The sequence below is a fragment of the Gambusia affinis genome, linkage group LG07, assembly GCF_019740435.1.
Source record: "Gambusia affinis linkage group LG07, SWU_Gaff_1.0, whole genome shotgun sequence".
NCBI lineage: Eukaryota > Metazoa > Chordata > Actinopteri > Cyprinodontiformes > Poeciliidae > Gambusia > Gambusia affinis.
The window spans coordinates 23,653,167-23,676,650 of NC_057874.1; the positions used below are offsets into that span (position 1 = coordinate 23,653,167).

Here is a 23,484-nt window from a genome sequence, read left to right on the forward strand (position 1 = left end):
TTTTTAAACTGGTTTGTTTATAATTCCTTAGTTTACCAGTTTTAAGTTAAAGTCTTATTAAAGTTAAAGCTTAAATGTTCAACCATGAATGTAATTTACCAATAAAAATGTACAAAAGACTGCAAAAAAAAAAAAAAAAAAGAGTCAGGTTTTTACAAGTTATATTAACTCAGCATGTGACATTATTTTATGTGGAAAAACAACATTTTGAAAATATTTCAATAGACATTCAAATATAATGGTGTAAAACACACCGTAAAAACAGCAACAAAACTATTTAAAAGAACAAAACCAATTTTATTTTGGTTTCACTTGTTTTTATTTAAGTCAAAGTGATTGTGGGTACATGTTGTCTGCGGTTTTGGATGAACATAGTGCTCAGTTTGGCATCTAGATCTTGCTGATCGTAAACTGGTGTGTGACTGGAAACCCAACACTGACTATTTCAGTCTGAACAGAAAGCCTAATTAAAGCTGAACACATAATCAGGTCCTTTGGATTAAATCCGTTCATCATGTATGGACTTGTATGAAAGGAAAAAGGATAATTAGAAGATGCCTCTTTATTTAAATAAACTCCTCACTCCCAGAATGCAGTGAAGAGCAAAAATCTTGGACTCAAAGGCACAAAAAGCACTAAGTATAATAGTGTATATCTGTCTGCAACAACTTGACATATTGGCAGTAAAGATAGCATCCAGATGTTAAGTAATACTCAGGCCTGCTGCTCTGTCATTAAGCGTCTGAAAACTGCCAGAATAGCGCGTTTCCCATTTTATTGGCAGCAATTTCCTGCGACAAAGCAACGTGTTAAAGTGAAGGGGAAATATTTAAAAAAAAACAGCAGATGTTTCTTATTAAATTGAGAATTCAGGCAGTTTTTGTACTGAATGAACCAAACAATGAATGAACTGGTAAAAGTGACAGAGCAACAGCTTACAGATGAATATCCAGCATTACAATGATTTCTGAGTTTTCCATCTGCTTCGAACAAAATAATTACAATTATGGCAGCAGATTTCTGGAGTCTTAAAGAGGACAATGACTGAAGACCACAAGCTGTCTCTTTGGATAAACTTTCAATGTTATCAAGTTTGCTACAAAAGTCAAATTCTCAAAGAGAACAATGTTGTATGAAGCAGATGGAGCATCTCAGCCAGCATAAGTCTCAGGGCAGTTTCACACATTGGGGTATGAATTTAAATCTCAACATTCTCAATAAAGCAACTGTAAAAAATAAACATTTAAACATCCAAAACTCAATTACACTCAAGTTAAGCCTGCAAAGGATCAGTTTGCCTGTAATCAAATTGTAGCAAATGATTTTACTTAGTATTATTAATAGAGAATATGTAAATTTACCATTTTATCTTCTGAAACATCAAAAATCTATTGCTTAATCACACAAAGTGTAAAATGCAGGCAGTTTTCCAGTGCAGCTTTGAATTTAAATGCCGTTTTTACAAAACACAATTAGATTTATTTTAATGTGCACATGCAACCTAATTTCTAAACCTCCCCTCTGTTAGTTGGCCTTTGATCATAAGTAATTTTCAATAGGGCTAAAAAACAGCAACAACAAACCTGTTGAATGCAGATATATCAGCACTCAGGGGACTCTAAACATGATTATAGTGTAAACCAAGACGCAAACATTCAGTTGATTATTGAGGACAATCAGCATCAGATTATTTTTTTGTACATTCACAGTGCAGGTGCAACAGCTGTCATTGCCGCCTGCTGAACTGGTCGGTGCCTCTTTAGCGAGTCTTTTGGTCAAACCCCAAACTGTTCTCAATTTTCATGTCATCCATTGAGTCCATATATCATGTTACTAGTTAGATTTTATTCAGGAAATCTTCATAATGTTGTTGGTCGTCATGTTTGTCACCATGATCAGGGAAGAATCATGAAGTTCCATTTGGCTCAACTAAAGAAAGAAAAACAAGATTCTTCCACAAAAAGCAACTGATGTGTTACTATAATTACATTTGTTAGTATCATGCAGTAGCAGTATGATACTGTTTTATGTCCCATTAAATAAAAGGCATCTGTCACACTGTGGCATTGCTTTTGCTGATTGTGACTAACTGGAAGACAATATCCCATTAAAAATAAACAGAAACCCTGCAAGGTGTTTAAATTATTTAAACTCAAATTGTAGGCTCATCTGATTGTGACCAAAAAAGAAAATATCCCAGGCAGAGTTTATAGTAAAAAAAAAAAAAGAAAAGCAAACTAGATTCCTTTCAGTCATGATTCTATAGAGAAGGACGGTTTTAAAGGACCTTAAAAAGAAAGGATTATAAATGATACAATCCTAGAAGTACTCTTACAATCATTCATTGGCACCTGTGGCAAAGGTGAGTAAAAATCTTTCAAATAAATTAATGTTTTATTGTGGCAGCATAATTTCATATGGTTATGGGAACTAACTATCTAGTGTGACACTTTTCCCCTCGCAGTCTGACCTGACATTTACCACACTCCTCCTAAACATGCCAAGACCACGGGAGGGTTAAGAAAAACTAATTTAAATAGCCACATGGATTAATTAATGTGGGCATAACTGTCACAAATGTAAACAAGTAAAGTTTGCTAAACTACTTTACTTGTTTAAGTGTATTTTCACTGAGTTTTTCAGCAAGATAATAATCCAAAACACATGGCCAGATGAACACAAAAATCCCTCTCTGCCTGGCTGCTCCAACTTTGCTAAATATGGGACATGACTAAAACATGTTCTTTAATCAAAAAGGGTTTGTACAAAATGGTCACAGCTGGGTTGATTTTGTAAAAATTAGTTATTTCTTGACTAGGATTCTCACCCCCAAAGTGTGAATACATAATGTCTCAAGTAAAAATGTTGGATTTTTCTAAATTTTCTGACTGAGATCACGCTGCTGCAGTCAAAGATTAATTTATTTAATGATTTTTACACATTCAAACAACAGGTGCCAATACATCTATCCATGTTTGTGTGTGGTTAATGAGCAAAGCAATCATCTTACCATTACCCAACATTTCCTCTTCATTAAAAAAGTGCTTTTAATTAAAAAAAGAAAGAGGTTACCCCTTTGTAGTGTCTACAGAATCCAATACAAAAGTCTATGTTACAAAAAATTGGTGGTTGATTCCCATTCAGAGCAAAATGCATGGTGGGCAATGGCATCAATTACCAATGACAGGACAGTCAGTAAAGGGATCAGAAAAGGCTGATTGTTCAAAATGAACATCTTTAAAGCAGCAGAAGTCTGTAAATACATCTTTGCTGCCCAGCAGGTTTGTTGTGTTAAGTCAGTTCACTTTCATGCTTGGTGACTAAGAAAAGGCAAAACAGCAACCAAAAGGAAGCTGCTGAAGGCAAAGTGGTATCAGAAAAGAGAAAAAACAGCTATCTGATTACAGTCCAATTAGTCCTATGTTGGGAAAAAAAACATATGCAGCACATATCTGGCTCAGATTTGGTTGTTCAGTACCAGATCTTTCAGTTTTCATGTGTGTCAAAGGAAGAGCTTGATCTTGCCCTCCTTTTTGAGTGTGTGGATGACCTCTGTCTCGAAATCAGCACTGTGAACACCAGTCTTCCTAAAGGCTCCAGCGTAGCGGTTCTTCTCCCAGTAGTGATGCCAGTTTCCCTGCGTATCAGCACCATAACCAAACACAGACACCTGAAAACGGACAAAGTGCATCATTATTATTCAACATCTGGGTGTCTGAGGAACATTTCATGCCGAGAAATAAATTGTAAAATTTTGTCCAATACATTTAATGAAATAGTTTAGATTGACATGTTTTGGTGGCACGTGGCAATTTAAATATCACTAAAAGGTTAATTTATTTCAGTTAATTAAAACTTGACTATATTGATTCATTACATTGCAAAAAAATCCCAGAAAATTTTAATACGTCTCAGAAAATACAGATTCTTAATTCAGAAATGTAGGTCTGCTGAGAAGATTTTTATAGGCCCTTGGGCAAAAACTGTTGCTTCACCACAGCATGGCATTGGGAGGATCATTTGTGGGCCCTCTGTTCGTCTACATTGTTAGCAGGGTAATTTATGTTCTAAAATACAACATGACCTTTACATTTCTGTATTAAAACTTTTACATGTCTTCTGTAAAACTCAGATTTTTAAAAAAGTGGGTTTTTATTAGCTGTGACCCAAAGCTAAAATGATTCACAAAAAAACAAAAACAAAAAAAACCTAATGTATCATTGTGTCACCATAATATCTGGGTTTCACTTTTGAATTAAAATACTAAAAAAAGAGAACTGTGTTGTTCCATACTGAGACCTCAGGAGGACCAAAATAATTTCTGAGAAAATAATTTCAAATGTATTATATTTTGTGCAATGCAGCAGGTTTAAGCAGAAATCCCTTGCCACGTTTCTTCCCGAAATTTGATATTTCAATAATTTTCTAAATGGGGTGAAGAAAGGAATAGAAGAAAACTCAGTTTAAAGCATCTCACACCAGCTGAAAATGTTTGTACTTTATCTGAGAAAAGACTGGGCTCTGGTTGGACTGATATAAAATATAATCTGAATATAAACCAGCATTTATATGTGAAATTAAGTAAACACATAGCTGTGCTTTCTTCCTACCTGGTCACAAGTGTGCAGAGCAAAGATGATTGCCAGCATGCCGGTGGACGGATAGCGACCGTGATGCTCTGTCCAGTGATCATGGACATACTTAAAGAAGACTGGATTCACCACCAGGACCTACATCAACACAGGGTTTCAATGATAAGAACTGACTTGCCAAGAAAAAAAAAAAAAAAAAAAAAAAACTAGATAAACTGATTATCTCTTCACTGTTGCCCTCTTTAGCAGTGAACACAGAGCAATTCTTGTAAACTTATATTGTAGCATCACTGTATTGATGCCACAGTTCAATGGCAGAATATATTGGAATAAAACTAACTTTTAGGAGCAGGACCAAATCTGAACTTGTTTTTTTTTTTCTACTTTGTTGTGCCTCATGTTAAAGCCAACCATAATCTCCCACTTAACTGAGATTGGGTTGTGTAGGCAGCTGACCCAGGAAGGCATCCATCAGATATCCATCTCCCCCACAACATTCTCCAGCTCATTCTGGGGAATTTCAACACATTCCCAGGCCAGATGGGATAAAGAGTCCCTCCAATGAGTTCTGGTTCTTCCTTGGAGTCTTCCCTCAGTGGGACATGTCCTGAATACTTGCAAAGGGAGGCGCCAGACAGCAATTCTAATCAGATGGCCGATCCACCTTTACTGAGTCCTTTACAGAAGCACCAATTCTTCTTTCAGCTCCTCACCACAGCACTGAGATTGAGTACTAGATCTCATTATTTTGGTCAAGATCCATATTGCATGACAATAGATGAGGGCGGGATAGTAGATCGACTGAAATTTAAACTTGCTTACGGTATGTTGCAAAGATAAAATGGTCTGAACTCTTATCTAAGTGGAGCATTGAGGTTTGGTGGAGTCAACTTTGTTGAATTCCCTGCATACTAGCATCTCTTGCAGGTCAAAATATATTATCAATGAGTAAAGAAAAGAAAAAAATTCAGAAATTCAGTGCTGATTTACCTTGTCTTTATCAGCCCCCACTCTGTCTTTGACCCTCATGTAAGTCCTGAAACACAATTAGTGGCTGTATGAAAATTAAGTTACTTTCATCAATTTCCATTTATGTATTTAAATGTCTAAAATCAAATGAATAATTCTGGTCAGAAATTTACATGCACACGTCCCAGGCAAGAAAAACAATATATTGGAGTTTCAAATAATTTATTTTTTTCTTTTTCCAGGGCAGAATGATTCCATGATGTATAACATCTGTACTTTTTTTTTTTTTTACAGCATGTCTAAATTGTCTAACCTCAATCATATTAGGATGCATATTGCTTAGCAAGTTGAAAAGAAACCAAATACTTTGTGGCCATCATCAAGATTCTGGCACAATTCTGCTGGGTGTTTAATTTGGAATAGGCTCAACATCAGCTTTGTTGAAAATGTTGGGTTTGTGCCTAAAAGTTGGGTCCATACCAGCGATCCAATTAGTTTAAATGATCTGTGTCCATTCTGCCAAGATGATGGCTTAAAAATTGACCTTGCTGATGGATAAAAAAAATCTATTTGATTTGTCAACTGCTTGATGCAGAATATTTATCTAAACATTACAAAGAATTAAGGTATATATTTGAGTCTATACCACATTGTGTTAATCAAACATAATGTGGTTTGATAAAACATTATGTGGTTTATGAAAAAAAAATATATTGAATTTACAGTTTATCTAATTCCTATTTTTAAAAATATTGTAAAATCTTAAAGATTTATAGCTGGAGATAAATGATAGCTTTACACCATTTCTTGTGCAAATGTCTTTGTACACTAGAAATATAACAAAATTAGCTTACAGGTAACTTTTCAGAAAGATATAGAAGCTTGTTTTAAGTCAGTGATTTATTAAGAATGATGAAAAGAAGAAGTTCCATTAGCAGATAAATTAATTTATAACAAGCTATCATATTTTAACATGTCAGTCTAGTTACAGTCATTTTATGTCCAAATGCCTCTTGCAGTAGTTCTGCTCACATGATTTATTTTGCAAAATCAATTGTGAGACCTTCTATAAAAACTCTTCCATACTTCATGTGCTACAACTTAATCCCTTAAATACAGAAGAGAACTTTAAATGACAAAGAAGGTTAATTAAGCTTTTAAAAGCTCAAATGAATCCCAGAATAGGAACAAAATCTTAGAGTTATTGTGCATAAAAGGCACTTGACAGACCAGGATTTCAGAAATACACTTTAGTCAACACTGAAAAAAAAATAGCATGGGTTTTACAGACATTTATACCAGACAAGTAGGAGCTCTAACAGTAAATCAAGGGGCATTACAGTCCATACAGTGCATAATAACTAATTAACCAAGACAAATACAAAAATTGTTTACAGTAGAAATATTATGACCATGATACTATGTGCTGTATATTTTACAGCAGTAGATTATGCTGTTTTACAATTACAATTTATATTGTAAAATAGAATTGTACAAAAATCCGTGAGGGACATTAGTCCACAGAATGTTGTTTAAAGTAAATATGGAATAATTATGAACAGTTTTGTGCTTTGGCTATTTTCTTGCCTTTTGACTGCTGACTTGACAGCTGTTCATCAACACCCTCCACGAGGAAGGTATCAATCAACTGAGCCATTAATGGGAAGTTCAGCTGGAGGACAAAGTATGGTAGAAAACAAAATGGAGTATTGAGAGAATAAACTGTAAAACTTTTAGCAACCCAATATTTCTGTAATAAAAATATATTTTATCTTTTTAATGTTCCAATTTTCCTAGAAACTTAATTTGAGGTTTTGTTTAGCTCTAAGCTATAAATCAAACTTAACAAAAATAAAAGTATGAAAATTATAACTCAAACTTATAAAAATATGGTTTAAATGTCTTACATCTTGATATGGCCGGTTGACAACGCACTGGTCAGCCACTCCAGGTCCCTCAGCTTGAATGGCAACAGGACGAGGTTGACCCCATGTTCCACATCCACAGCACTCTCCGGGTACAGGAAGTGATGCGTCGTCCTGTTCCCGACATCCTTTTCAAAACCTCGTGTCACTGCCTTGTTCATTCTAAGCAGGAAACAGAAGGAAGACTTAATGAGAACCAAGGCCGTATATTTATATTTATCTTTGGGCAACCTTGGCCATACAAACCGAATTATGAAGCTGTACGAGTCGATTAATTTGCCGAGCCCGGACCCCCGCAGGTTGCCCGAGTTGCCGACAACTGCACATTTACGGCAACGTGTGGATAATGGCCTGGTGTCCACAGGGGGTGGGGAAATGACCTGGAACATTTTTGCCATCACTTCCTCTAAACTATGGTCATTACCAGACCGCTGAAGACCCTGTAGAAAAAAATAAAAGAACTGTAGTAAATAATTTAGGACCAGAAAGTAGGAATGTAATGGTAATACAGTATACAAGAAAAAATTAAATACTGTAAGGACTTTTTGCTGTGAACCTCTTCCAGTTATGGTTCTGCCACAGACTGCATTCTGTAAACCTGAGTGATGATGTTAGCAGCTTTGGTACTACCCCCTCCTTTTAATCTACTAATGGTATCTGCAGCAAGACTTAATCTATAAATGCAGGAAAAAGACTGAAAACATTTGTCTCCATTAACACACTGCAGATATCAGCTTCCATAACAGGAAACCAGAAACATTTTTAGAACTGCTTTAGATTTTTACAAAACTTTATGCACTGTTATTGCATTCACTTTTCTTTTATAATACCAGCCTGCCATTTCTTTTTAAATTGCCTTTTTTTTTTTTTTACATCTGTTTTGCAGTGTGCAAGGACTTCTTCTAAGTTAAATTCATCCACATTCACATACTGAAAACAGCTACATGAAAGCCGACTTTCCATAATTGCTGATATTATTCAAACTTCATATTTGAAGAATTTTGTGAGTTACTTAATCTATGTATTTGAGCAAATGGTAATTCTACAGCTATGATGAAACAAACCTTGATTTTTTAGCAATTTACAGACTTTTCCAGCCTATACACAACAAGTTTGTTATTTTAATAATGAAACATCCACAGGATAAACTAGAAGGCACACTGAACAAAACAGGAAACTGATCAAGTTGTTAAGTCAACCCTTAGACATGCAAATTAATTTATGAAACATTTAACTCAGAATAGTAACATCCACAAAGATTCAACAAGAATTTCTCCTCACCAGCCACCATGCCAGTGCATCAGGGTCAAAGTTGTTGTTCTTGGCTTGTAGAATAGGTTGCTGTTCGGGGTTGTAGCGTTTGCTGAACCAGCGAGACCCCGTGGGGTCTGAAATACAACCATCTGAGCAACTGCATGACCTGAAAGAAGATGACACAGAGAGTCCTGCAGGAACTGAGAGAATTAAAGGACACACAGCCTCTACAAAAAGTCATGTCACTATGAATTTTGCTCGATGATAAATTGTCACAGAAGTTATTATGATAAACAATAATATTGTTGCTTTGAGACCATTTTTAGGTAATGTGGTGGTAATAGCGTAATAATACAAGTACACCCTCCTAATGATCAGTAAACATTCATTTAACATTTAAAACAGAAAAACAAGTTACATAAAAAATAAACAAACAAAACAACTTCAACAAATAAAATGATGAAGTTGGTAAGCAAAACAGGGCTTGTAGAAACCAAAGCACCAGAATGTAAAATTTTATCATCCAGTTTTTGAAAGAAAGACAAAAAAAAAAAGAGAAAAACAAATTAGGCAAATGGAAATTATTGAGCTAGTTTTAATTTATTTATTTTTTTCCCCTCCAGGGGGTCTTTTGTGAGCTCTAGTGTCCCTTATATGACAGTAGGCTGACAGAAAAGAGAGAAGAAGAGGGGGGAAGACCTGCGGCAAACGTCGGCCGGGTCCGGGAATCGAACCTGCGACGGCCGCATTGAGGACTTAAGGCCTCCAAATGTGGGTTGAGCTATGCCGTACGCCACCACAGCACGCCCAAGATTAATTGATTTATTGTGACATGCCTAGTTACAAAATTACTTTTGGTGCTGGACGTTCTCTTCAGGGTGCTCCTCGTCTTCCTCTTCATTGTCTTCCTCGTCCTCTTCTTCTACATCAGCCTCAGTGAATATGGTACTGGGAGGAAAAGGGGGATGAGACAGGACAGCAGGGGCCACTGTTGGTTCAACCACTGAAAGCAAACAAGTTTGAAAATAAAAACTTAGAAAAATGATTCATAATAGTAACTCTCTGATTTACATTTCTGTGTAAAACAGACTATAAGACGCTGTGAATACAAACATCTGAGCTTCCTGTATTGTGCAAATGAAATCTGACCTGGACCAACTATGTTAAAGAGCATTTACAGCTTCTCGTCCTAAGACATCAATAATTCACCACAGCATTCAGTCTTACATAGCTTTTCCTCCTCACCAGAGTCTGAGCTGTATGACTGTTGAATGTGGATCTTCTTGGTCCTTTGGCTTATAACAAGATACCAGACCCATTTAGACACTTTACTAGGCACATCTGTTCAGTTACTTGTAATTTACTACATTTAAGCATCCAGTTTAACTGAACATCAGAATGGACAACATCCACTGGAATTTTCATGTAAAACCATCTAGCTGGTTTACACAGAATGGTAAATTCTCCAATTCAATCTAGGTTCATACTGCTCCTCATGTCTTCCTTTTCCATAAGGAATAGGAAGAAATTCCTAAACTTATTAGGAAGAACAATGACCAAACACCATCTACAAAAGCCAGAAACAGCAGCAAAGATTTTAAACTACCTGCTAACCTTCTAATCCAATCTAACTTGGTATCTACTGCACGGTAGACACATTTTCAGACGATACCAAAAAATAAATAAATACATAAAATCACAACTCTTCAAAACCCAGAAATATTGACAGAAGTGTATCCTTCATTCAGACAACCAGATAAAACTTCCAGTTTTTGTGCCTATGCCCTAAACAGCTACTGCAGGTCTTCCCACATATATTACCACGACAATTCTGCTGTACGACCACACAAACAAACTACTTTTGAAGCTTCCTCAACTGGTCACGTCCTAAAACATTGTCCTTGCACAAATGACTAGTATTGTGGAAACAGAAACTACTCCCAATTTCACATCTACTTTTCAACTTGACTCTGATTAAAGATGTAAGAGCAATGGTTCAACATTAAAATATACCACCAAGGTGGGATGAAAAAGTCTCACATCCAGATACTAAGCCATGATGGGGACTTCTAAGGTAAGGTTTCTAATTATACAACGCTTCAATTACAAGTTAACGGGTATAATAATGGGATAATCATTCATATTACATTTTATACTGAAAGCACAACTGATATTGTTACCATTGCAGAGACTCATTTGTACAGTTCTTACCAGTGTCCCTGCTGGAGGCTGTGGCTCTGCTGTTGAGTTGGGTTATTGACAGTGGCAGGATGTGTCTCCTTTGGATGCTGTGGCTTGCGAGCATCAGGAGGAGAACAACAGCAATTGCCACAATGACGTAAAGCTTCCTCCTAACCAACATGGCCGGACAGATGATGGGGTGGTGATAGTAGGATGAAGGAAGTGCTGATGAGCTGATAATTCTTTAGCTATGTCAGCATAGTCGTTGTCATCTGGACATTTTTCTTTTTACAGTCGTCTCTCCTCTCTTTTTTATTTCCATTAAGCTTGAGTCCAGTGCTGCTTTCTACACAGTGGGTACATGATCTGTTGCAGACAGACAAAAATATGAACATAATCCTCAAATTATATTTGGGCAAACACTTTGGTTAGCTATTGGACTGCTGCAGTTAAACATCAGCAGCTTAAGAACTCTCATCTGTAGATGATTTGCTAACATTTAATAGGACTGCATTTGTAATGACAAGTGATATCAGGAGCAATAATATACCAGTTTCCAACATGTCTCATTTCCCACGCTCTACAATCTCTCTTTGGCACCATCATCTGTATCACCTCCAAGTAATTTCATCAGTGAGACTATTCAGTAGGCTGAATATATCATTGGCAAGCAAAGTGTGAATTCCTTGCAAAACATATTGTATTCCCAACAGCTCTTTGCAATATTAATGAGGCACATTTTTGTTCAGATGTCCAATATATTGTGTGTGCCAAATGTTGTCCAAATCATGTAGCTATTTTTCCACAAACTATGTTCACAGACTATATCTCTTATATGGACTTCAGGAAATTATTTATATAAAAATAAAAAAGGAATGGTCAAACATCAAAAATTACAGGATGAACTCATGTGCAAACATTTCTCACTAAAATTTCTGCCAACTTTGAACATTTTTTATTATGACTCAAATTATGAAGGAGAAAAAGAAACTGACCAATAAAAACACAATTGATTGAATTCTCTTTTTAGTATTATCTCAAGCAGTAATTTGCAAAAATTGAACTACTTGTCAAGTCCATCATGGGCTCAACCAGCTAGCAAAACTCGTACAACATTCAAAATGATTTAATAAAAGCCCAAGATAGTAATTCAAAAGAAGTTTATAACAATACATTAATAACACACACACACACACACACACGTTCCACAATGTTAAACTAGAAAATGCATGGAAAGTCCAAGTTCTTGCTCTTTAGAGAACAATGGAGTCACCAACTCCCCCTCCTTCTTCTCCTGTGCATCACCTCCGCTCTGCTCCAGCAGGAATGTTTCCCTGCAGACAAACGTGGTCTGTGAATACCAATCAGATCTGGATTTGTTTCAGCTACTCCTGTTTCAGCTTCCACTCTGCTGTTAACTTCAGTGTGCCTCTAACTCTGTTATGTTCGCAAGAGTTTACATTTGTGAAATTTAATCCTTCAATAGTTTTAAAAATATTACAGTTAGAGGTGGATGTCCGACTTCAAAGCTTAGTCTGCAACTTTAGCTCTAGGGTTCAAAAGATTATTTATGAACAATATACATTTAATGAGCAATAGCAACAAAATAAAAAAGAGAAATCACTTCCCATCCTTAAGTGATGGTAGTACTGATTACCAAGCGACTCCACCCTAAACCACAATAACCATCATTTATTTAAATGAGAACTACAAGTCAGAACACATAATGGTAAACACACAACCACAGTCATGTTTGTTAAAGCTTCCCATTTCCACTCTAATTGGGAAATGTAGAACTTCTTAATTACTGCCATCAGGCACCCACTGATTCCTGTTTTAGACGAGTCTTTGACTGAGTCAGGCTCTGTCCACACTTTGGAAAACAGAGCTTTTCATCTCCGTTTTCCCAACAATTGTCCTCAAGGCACACTTACCTTCATGTTTTAGAGGTTTCTCTGCTTCAGCAAACCTGATTTTAATTGATGGCTGATAAACAGGCTTTTGCTGAAATATCTAAAACAAGCATGGTCCAATAGGGTTATTGGACCATGTTGGGAAGCATTCACCTACAGAACCTATTTATTTAAAACTAAGCAAGTTGAAATAATTTTACCCAGTGAAGTCCCTTTTTTTTTTAGTTGTTGCATGCAACGTTTTTTTTTAGAACTATAATTCAATCTGGAGAGACTCAGACGGAGAAAAGGGAAACCATTAGAAAAGTTTAATAAAAGCATGAATTAAATCTTTAGCGCTCGGGCCCCAGCTAAGGACATCGATCATTGCAAACTTTGCGATGGGCTCGGAAGAGCATTCCGTATGCTGAGAGGAAGGTCATCCCCCGGGACCCGGCACTGGTGGTGGAGGCAATGAAGGATGTGGCCGGATAGCTGAGCGAGTGGAGGTGAAAGGGTGGAGGTGGGTTGAGCTCTGCTGGAAAGCGCAAGACGCCATAGACAGTGGTCCTTATCAGCTGGGGCTTGGACGGTGATTGGACGTGACAAGTCTTGGACCGGCGTTGATCAATCAACGGTGATGAGCCGGAAGCTCCGGTTGGATGATGCAGGTGGGGCTAAAAAAAGTCTTCCAGATTGAATTTGCGCCTAGGCTTCATGTTAACCAGCTTTCATACCTTCAAAACAATATAATGCAAGGTTCTTAACAGTAATTGATGGATGAAAATTAGCAGGAAAAGAGTCATCTGAGCTTAACATTTTTCATACAGTGCCAACAAACGAGTGAAATCCCGCTGCCCCCAAGGAAAACCTAATTAAATATTTTTATGACAAAGGGGATGATTGAAAATACTCAACAGGAATATTTGCTTTTCCTTCACTGAAGAAGCAATAATAGGTCCAATTTTAGAGTAGAATAAATTCCTTCTAGAAGAGCTACTAACTGCCCTGTTCAAAGTGCTGTACAGTTTTGTCAAAGCATAATGCCTAGACTACTTAGCAAAAAACAAACTGAAAAAAAAATAAGAAGACAACAAATTAATGGAGAACTATGCATCATTACCTTTGGCTGTTTACTATTCAACAGCCAGCCAAAGGTAATTTAAAACTTTGTATTGGAAATTCAGGGATATGTCTGGCATTTTAAAAGCTAAAGTTAAGGTTAACAGTTTTATACCTTAAATCAACAGTAATGATTAAGGGCTTAAACATTCAGCAGTTTTAATCAGGCCTAAGCCTGTCACAATAACAAATTTTGCTGAGCGATTAATTGATTAGATTTAAATAGAGAAGACGGGCACATCAACTACCTGATGCAATAGTTCACACTACACGTTAGTTCACAAGTACATTTTCCCCTCTTAGAACTTCGGTCATTCTAAGATTGCCTCTTGCGATCATCCTGTAGTGTGTGGTGTGTTACGTAGATCGTTGTGGCCGCTCTGATCTAAATCAGGGGTTTTTCCCGACTGGGAGGGTTAATGCAGACTGTTGAATGTGACAGGCACCCAATCAGAAAGCACAGATTATAACTAGGATTTCTGTCGGCTAATGTGTGATTTCTCAGGTTTTGAAAATGGGCCAACAATCGGCCGATAGCTCTAAGATGGTGTAGTGTGCGCTGGGGATTACACTAAGGAAATGAGAATTGGAGTGTCAGTGGAGAGCACCAGAGTTGAGACTTTTTTCATTCAGTGTCATCAACAGAAAGAGGAAAAAGGCCAGAAAAGACGATACAGCCGATAATTAAAATGACATCGATAGTTTTAATTTATCGTACGATTAATTAATTTATCGTTTATCGCGACAGGCCAAATCTGGTCACTCACTGACTTTGGTTTTGGATCAAGTTAGACAAAAACCACATCATGATTCTTCTTCTGGGTAGAACTTAAAAGGTCTTTGCAATGGTGCGTAAGCCTCATCCTGCTAAATGCAGAACTTGAATATGCAGCCCGACAGTGCAGTCGTGATCTCATTCCAGTTGTCTTTACCTTAATCTGCTGCCAAAGCAGGTCCCTCAAAGACAAGAGGCATGTCACTCCATATCCTGCAGCAACAACTCAACTTTCCGTGCAGCTGGTTAGACAATCAATTTCCTCTCAGAGTAGAAAACACATGTATTTAGAAGCCTGTAAAAGCCCCACCAATCAGAAAGAGTTAAAAGAAGAGGGGCGTCATAATGACAATCAGCTGAGCCAGCGTCTGTATGTTATTTTAGAATTAGTGGGGCTGACGTAGAGGAGAGTGAGTTATAGGTCACATGGTTTCCTGTGCTGAGAAACCACAGCTCCAGTGTTCCTTGTATTTTTTCTTTCTTGTTGCATGCTCTTCACGTTCGGTTTTCAAGTGCGAACAGAAAGCAGCTGCTCCTATGGCTTGAAGTTATCAACTGGTAAACAGCAACAGCACAGAAGAAGAGTGACGCAAGTGCGGCAAGCTCTCACTTAAACCTCTTTCATACGCAACACGTTTCTTAAAAAAATAAAAAATAAAAAAAACAGGTCTTGAATATGACGGTCATCTTTAAGTCTTTACTGAACTTTAAAAAATAAAAATAACAAACAAATAAAAAAAAAAAATAGAAAGTGATGGTCAAAAGAATATGTTACTCTCAAGGTGCCAGACTTCTACAATGAGTACAATTAGTCAATATCCAATCAAAAGGCACCACGTCATAAAGATGCTTATCTTTTTCAAATAGCAGAGTAAAAGATTAAACTCACATAAACACAAAATAACATTTTGTATTATTAAGCTCCAAAAATGTATATATGGCTCCTATAAGTGATGTCACTTATCAGATGAAGATTCAAAATTCCTTTACTTAGTTTGGTCTGTTGTAAATATAAACAAATATGTACCATTTATATGAGGAAACAAGAGGGAGTTACACATTTTCACTGGATTTATGTATTGTTTTTTTTATATATTTTTTTATGTATTTAAGCCGCCAGAGGAACATGTATAAAAAGTAGATTTTTAAAGGGTTGCATCCATCACTACTAGAGAAACTCCCAAAAAACTCTGGGTTTCCAAAAGAAAACCTCAGCAGCACAGCACACCAACACACTGAAATCACTGTAGAGGAAAAAGGAGCAGCTAAAAGAAGGTATGCAAATTGGCACACTTCAATAAAATGCTGCAAAGTTGTTTTTAGAGGCTTTAAGATATTCCAGTGGATTTTTACTCATCTGCTATTCAAAAGAGTTATAGTGGGTTAAATATTTGTTTGTTTAGGTCTCAGTTGCTAAACTTTGTTACAAATTGAATAAAAATACCCTTATTTTGAGTAGTCTGACGTGTTATAACAGTAACTCCTTAAAACAATGCTTTCCTTAAGCAGGGAAATACCTAAGCTCTACTTTTTCCATCAACGGAAATGCGATTTTTTTCCCCGTGCTTTAGACCATTAGTAAAGTTAGCTGATAACGTTGACCTTTAATGGAAGAGAGAGCACAGAGGCCGAAAAAAATAAATGCAGAACTAGATTTTCTTCTATTCCTGTGTGACACTAACCAGGGTAAATTAGCCTTCAATCATAATGTAAACAAATTCCCTTGGTAGGGAATGAACAAAAAAAAAATAATATAAATTACAATTTTTGGTTCAACAAAGAAAGAAGAAAAGACTGATTACTGTTAGTGACTTTAAACTAGGAAAAATAGCACTGAGCGTGAATGGTGCAATAGAAATGAACAAAATGCAGATCATGTGTTGTGATAAACTTCAAACTTGTGAAAACACCTTAGTCACACCAGAAAATGAAGCTTTTAATAGTTGGTGTTAAAGCATGTGTGAGAATCACATCCAATTTTATGAAAAAGCAAAAGTATTTGTTTAACTACCATTTCAGAAAAACAAAACATGCGTACTTGATCATATTAAGGTCTGTATGGTCTCTCCTAACATAAAAACAAATTCCTAACCTCTCCAACGGCGCTTTAGAGCCAGACATCTGACAGATGAAAGCCTAAGAAAGCATAAACCTCAATGGAAATAGCTATAAATAATTCCTCTTAAAGAGGAAGAACACTATTCGCCTATTTCCAATTACATTTAGGATATGTAGATTCTTATTTGTGTCTGGAGTGTGCTCGAAAGTTTATATCTAAACACTCATCAAGATCATTAATATTAGCTATTTATTTATATATTTATTTGGGTCATTGGCATTGCAGGTTTCTTTCATCCACACAGTACGCAAATTTCCAATACAGACTAATGCTTTCAGACTAAGAAAACCTAAAGAAGATAGACCTTCACTAGATGCGTTTGGTAGTCACAAAATTTTTTTTGCTATACTTTTGATTGGATATTTGAACATTTTTATTATGTTTAAATTGGCTGGTTTTTTGCAGTGGACTCTGGTTTTAAGCAAACACCATAAATTTTCAATACAGCTGAAATAGGAGATTTGGGAATGCCACTCAGAAAATTTCATCTAAACCTCCCAAAACTACTTTCTCTTTTTGTTGTTCAAAAATCATTTTTAAGTTTGAACACGCAATTTTGCTAATGCACATTGTTCAAGTTTAAATAACTTAATCGAAAAAATGTCCCTTAAGATTGAAAGGTTTTTCAGAACCAGCAACTCTGTGTCAGGTTTTTCTAATTTGCAAGATAAATGGTTAAAGCCTGGGAACGGTCTGGACAAAACAAAAGGATAGTGATCTCAAAAGCAAATAAAATGTAGTTTTGAAATAAAATAAATAAATAAAAAGGCTAACCAACTTCTAAAATGCCTCTCAACCTCCAACCCAAAGATGATATTTGGATTACATTAAAAAGATTAAAAAAAAAATTTTCTGTGCCAGGAAACTAACCAAATCAATATCTAAAATTTATCCCAAATTATGCTATAAGCTTGCTAATGTGCATAAAAAACATGTGGTATTGTTGCAATTTGCTCAGGAACCTTAACTTCAGACATTAATGGTGACATTTGAGGTTCACCACAGGTTAGAGCTGTATTTAGAATTTTGACGAAGTGTGAATGAGAGAAAATTTACACTAAATCAAACGTACTGGATTTTGCTTTTAAGTTGTATTGAAATATTATTACTCCTTACCAAATGCATGTCTTGTTCAAGGAAGATCAATAGAGGTCCAAAATTAATAGTATATTCAAGATGGTGATGAGTGTCTCTAAACTCAGAATGATTACATTTACAGTTGACAGATTCATACCAAAATGTTCCTTTAAATAACAGTTTGAGGTGTGGCCATTTTTTTCTGTAAATAGAATCTTATTTCTGTCTGACTGACCTTTTGTTGCCTTTCAGTCAGTTCAGACTTCTGAGGCTAATCTGTGGTTGTGGGCCAAAGAAATGACCCTGGTTGAAGTAGACAGTGAGTCTGAACAATCCGTTTCTGTAGTGAAGATTGAGAGAAGGCCTCTATAATTACATCTGCCTACGTACTGACTCAGATGACACAACCTGCCTCTCCATCTGTAATTACATTAAGTGTTTTCAGTGTCTTGTTTCAACCCCATGCATCAAACACAGGACCTATAATTACATCCTCGGATACTGCAGACTAAATTGTCTTTCCATGATACAATTCCATGATTTGGTAACAATACAATTGTTACCAAATCAAATATAACAAGACTATGACACAGGAAAAAACAATATTAAATTGGAAGGATTTACAGAGGAGACCAAAAATGTCAAGTAATCATAGAAAGATTAAATAATCATTCTACAAATTTTTAACAGTCAAGTCTATTCAAGTTAAAATGGAAAAAAAGCTACAACTGTTCTTACCAAAGTTTCAAAAAAGAAGCATGACTGACAAAATACCCTCAATATTTTTGACTTTTCAAAATAATGAGGCTTCAATTGCCACAACTTATTTTATCCTTATTAACCACACTGCAAAACAGAGTGCAAGTATCACCAATCACCATCTCATCCTTCTCACAAAGTCTACAAGACAACACAGTTCATGCCTAACAGCAAGTTTCCGGCTCTGCTTTGTTAGATAAATTAATCATAACCATAAAGACATGCAAATCTTTTGTCACAGCTGGCTAAACCTTAGACAAAATACATAAAAGGGGAAACACAAAAAGGTTCCTTGGCAGTTAATGTGATTTTAATTTATTTTTTTTTTTAAACTGAAGTGGAGGAAATCATCTTTCGGCACAATTAGTCTGACAGATCTTTGGTTTCAGTTTTCAGTGCTGATGCAAATGACAACATTTTATAAGTCCTCTCTCACATGTTATTTGTTGTGCTTCTTCTAGCCAGAAGACCCTGAAGTAGTAATCTTCTGCATTAGCTTCTTCAAATGCTAGCTCAGACAAAACCTATGCACACCCAAGCTGTTCTGCAACATTTTTTTCCTAAAGAAAAAAAGAAGCCAAACACTATTCTTCTGACATCCATGCAGAACAAGTCATTGTTTTTTCTGTCTTTCCCTGCTCCAATTGTCATGTGCCTCAACTTTTAACATGGCAACAGAGTCTGAGATGTAACTCTTGGATATTTTCCAGTTGCTCGGGTTGAACTCGCTGGGACGTTCACTCTGCTCCTAGCAGCTGGCTTGAATATTTTTAAACTTGTAGAATGATAGGCTCCAAATATGATGTTCAGCTTTCACCCGTTGCTTTGGAAGTGTGGTGTGATTTTTGTTCAGTAACTTACAGTAACTGTAAGTTTAAATTTGCCTAATTTTATGACCAAAACATTGTTTAGATCAAGTCCAGATAAACCTCATACTTGAAATATGAACTTTTTAAGAATTATTTTTAAAGGATCAATACATAACCTGTTCACACATTACACCACACTGATGATATTTTTAGCTTTTATCATAAAGCAATAAAGCAATATGGGAAGTCACTGCTTTATGATATAACTGTTCACAAAGACTTTACTTCATTATTTTGTCTTTTGTTTTTCACACAACTCAGTAAATGACTTGCAGAGACTTAACTTTTATTTGGGTTTACGTAGATATCATTCAATCACTTCATTTGGTTACAAAATTTTCCACAAGCAGAAAATAGCAAAGGTTAAGATTTAGTCTGTCACCAAATATTTTGCCATGGAAAGCATGCAGATAATTAGGTCATTTCCAATCTCACACCAAATTCAAATTCTGAGATTTTTAAGACCATGCGCAAAACCTCTCTCTCCCTTTTTCTGCAATTTCAGCACTATTTAGTATCGTTTCCATCGCCACGAAGCACTTGGAAAGCAATAAAAAGCTGAAAAGGGTGCAAAGAAAAGACTCCTGCTTTTTCCACTGAGACATCATCCCCTTTTAAAACCATGTCTAAAACTTGCCAGTGCTTTTCTTTGCCCTCCATTCAAGCACGTTTTGAAGTTACACCCACAGGAAATGCAGAAGATCAGCACAGTTGATTACAACTGTTTCAGTAAGTAGTAATCTACTTAGTAGCAAGACTATCAAACCATGCAGTTAAATAAATTATGTAAATAATGTATTTTTGACAGCTCCAGTTATTAGCTGGCTAATAAATTAAGCTAAGCTTTGTAATTAAGCCGTGGCTGTGAAGACCATGAAAATGTGAAACTTTTAAACACTACATCTTGTTAAATGGCTCAAATCAGACCTCAGAGAATGATCTGTCAGTCTGTGTGTGCAGCTGGAATCCTGGTGAACCTTCAATCGGCAACATCATAGTGAGAAATAAGTTTTCAACAGCAAAAAAAGGAAGTGGTTTCAACCTTACATGTGCCTGATAATCGCTCTACTCAGAGGTTAGCACATCTACAGTCCAATGCTTGAGTCACCTGAAAGACCTCAACCACAGAAGCACACAATGAGAAATTAACTGCTGCTTTAGCCAGCTCATTTCAGACAATTAGGAATTCCTTATTATAGCAAAGAAATAAGAACAAATGGTGATCTCAAAATATTGCCGGACTACAATAAAACATTTGCCTGACACTTTGCTGCCGACACACCTGAATGTTCCCACTGAGGGACAAAGATCATTTCTATTAAATTCGAAATAAGTCATACTAGAATATTAGTCATTGTCGACTAATACTTCAATTAGGACTATGAGGTAAAATCATCATCTCACCTCAAAGTACAAATAATTTTAAAAAATGCTGTAATGAATTTGCTCATTTCTTTACTGGTAAACATAACTACTTATAGGTGGAGGTCTTGCCACTTAATGCCAATAAATATTTCTTACTTGAGTGTATACCTTACAATGGAACACTGTAATTTTTCAACATACAAAAATATTTTGTATGTTGAATTCATTTTACATTGGGATTTACCATCTTTGCAAGAGTTTTAAGTCACTGTATTTGAAGTTAATATGTCACAGCCATGTGGAAAAAAAGGACTTCTGAAGATTTGTGCGTGCTCAAGAAAGCAAAATTGAGTAGAGTCTAAGAAAAAGAAAGGGCCTTTTTACATAGGCCTTTTTCTAAATTTTATAAGAAAAATAAGGAGGAAATTAAAAGGCTTCTGTTTAAGAGAGACTCTGGATGACATAAATCAGGACATCCAACATAGCTTTGGTATATTGAACCAGAACTATGAGCCTCTTCAATAAAATGCTTTAAAAACTCCAGATATTGTATCCCTTTTTTATTAAATGATGCCACAATTAGAAAGTGGCATTTAAGAAAAAATGATAAGGAAGCTGAAAAAGAATGGGTGAAAGCCATCTTAAATAGAAATGATTATAAAAACTTTTACTAGAGGTGCCACTTCCTCAGGTACAGGATGCTTAGCAGTTACCACCTCTAATGTTTTCCAAGGGCGAGCAGTGGCAGAAGGAGATCTTGCAGTAAAATTAGTTAAAAATTAAATCCATGATGGAGATAGTAGCTCGACATGACAAACTAAGATAGCCAAGATAGCTATTAACGTCCAAGTAAAATGTTTCTGATACCATTTACTTCAAGACTGTTTTAACAGGGAAAGTGAATTACTCAATAAAATCATCTGTCCTCCATTTCCACACACTTTATTGGGAGAATGCTGCAAAATGAATAATTTGATGCAACTGGCTGCATTTGCTTCAATAAATAACATGTCATTAATTGTCAATATAAATTGACTGGACTATCTGATAAATAGAAACCCTTCACTGATTTTGAATCTATCCCTGCATTTGAATTATACGGAATTTGTTTCTTTTGGATCTGAACTGGATCAGTTTGTTTTTTGTTTCATCAAAAGCCATTTTCTGTGTTAAACAAATAAACTGAATTTAATACTTGTTGCTTTCTTTTATATCAGACCTTTTGCTTCCACTTACCTCTCTGTTAATAGTTTTAGATAAACCCTCTGAGCCAGATTAAAATAACAATCTTCTTTATAATTATGTAGGTCACAACATTTCTGAATTTAAACTTTTTTTAGTCGTTCTTACATTATACCTTCCTAAAAAGGTGAAATTTTGAATGTGGGCGATCTTTATAATGAATTAAGAAATAAATTCTTGAGGTATATCACAAAGTGTAATTCGTCTACATTATGAATAGTTTCACATTTAAGCTGAAATACTAACATAATCAAAATTCGACGATATTGTAATTTATTGGGACGCGTCTGTATGTTAAATAGATCTACTCGTTTTGAAAGACTGTCGGCAGTGAAATGCACCTAAAACATTTAAACAAGTAGCCGTTTTCCCATGGGTAAATGTAAAATTGCTGTGACGACCCTGCAAACAGATTTGACAGACAGTTGGTGAAAAAAGTGCAGACTAAGTCTCCAAAGTATTGTGTCCTCCGCCCACTACTTTTCTTTCTTGTCGGTCTCACGTACTCCTTTCCTTTGGTAACACAAATACACAAAACAACAACCAAATACCACAAAGAGCAAGAAAACCATCAGGTACTAACCAAAACTTTGGATTAAAAAAATAATAAAAATAAATCAAAGAAAAACTTGCTCGAAAGTTGCTCGCCTGAGTCACCACCACACTGCGACATATTCAACAAATAAAAACAAGCAGCTGAGTGCGAGTTCAGACGTTTTTTTAGGTCCAACCAAACAGTAGACAAGATTCTTGAAAACCTGTTTCGAACACACCGAGAATGAGAAACTTACATGTAGCTGCAGCAGAAGTAGCGGTGCAGGCCACGGGGTTTTTACTTCGTCTCTTTGTGAAACCGCTGGTCTGATGGTATTATGATGCAGAGCAGAGGCTCCGCCCAACTGGGAAGGGAGGTTATTTATTATCAGTGCGGTTATCAGGGCGTTTTGGGGTTCTTCCAGTACAGTACAGTGTGTTTCACAACACACTTTACTTTCCTCACTCTGTCTTTTTATTTTGCTTACTCCTTATGCTGAATGAATAGTAGTTAGAGCTCCCATAAAAAGATTGTGCAGTTTGTGTGGGATGTAACAATAGTCACAGTGCTAACCATATAGCAGCGTATAAACACTATAAACTGACAAATTGTGGAGCAAAACCACAATTGGCAACAGCAAATCAAAGTTCACAACCTATTTTGATGTTTGTTGTTCTTGTTACTCTTGATGCTCTGCCACCTCTTGATAAGGCTGAAGATCTGTTTCCTAATTTAGGTTTTTCTCAGAATGTTGATTCTGGTGTACATCATGCAGTGACAGTTTCTGATATGAGTGATATGGATAACC

The 23,484-nt window shown here is 36.0% G+C and overlaps 1 protein-coding gene across 1 annotated transcript; it reads right to left on the reverse strand.

Annotated features, from left to right (window-relative positions):
• Window positions 1-276: 276 nt before the first annotated feature.
• Window positions 277-23,039, reverse strand: st3gal8 (ST3 beta-galactoside alpha-2,3-sialyltransferase 8). The gene is made up of 9 exons (XM_044123111.1): window positions 22,933-23,039; window positions 10,952-11,287; window positions 9,593-9,743; window positions 8,768-8,906; window positions 7,733-7,926; window positions 7,469-7,648; window positions 5,583-5,628; window positions 4,611-4,730; window positions 277-3,670 (listed from the first exon to the last, which is right to left on the reverse strand). Exons 2-9 carry the CDS (start codon window positions 11,100-11,102, stop codon window positions 3,503-3,505), a joined length of 1,149 nt encoding a protein of 382 aa, XP_043979046.1. The 5' UTR covers window positions 11,103-11,287; window positions 22,933-23,039; the 3' UTR covers window positions 277-3,502.
• Window positions 23,040-23,484: the final 445 nt, after the last annotated feature.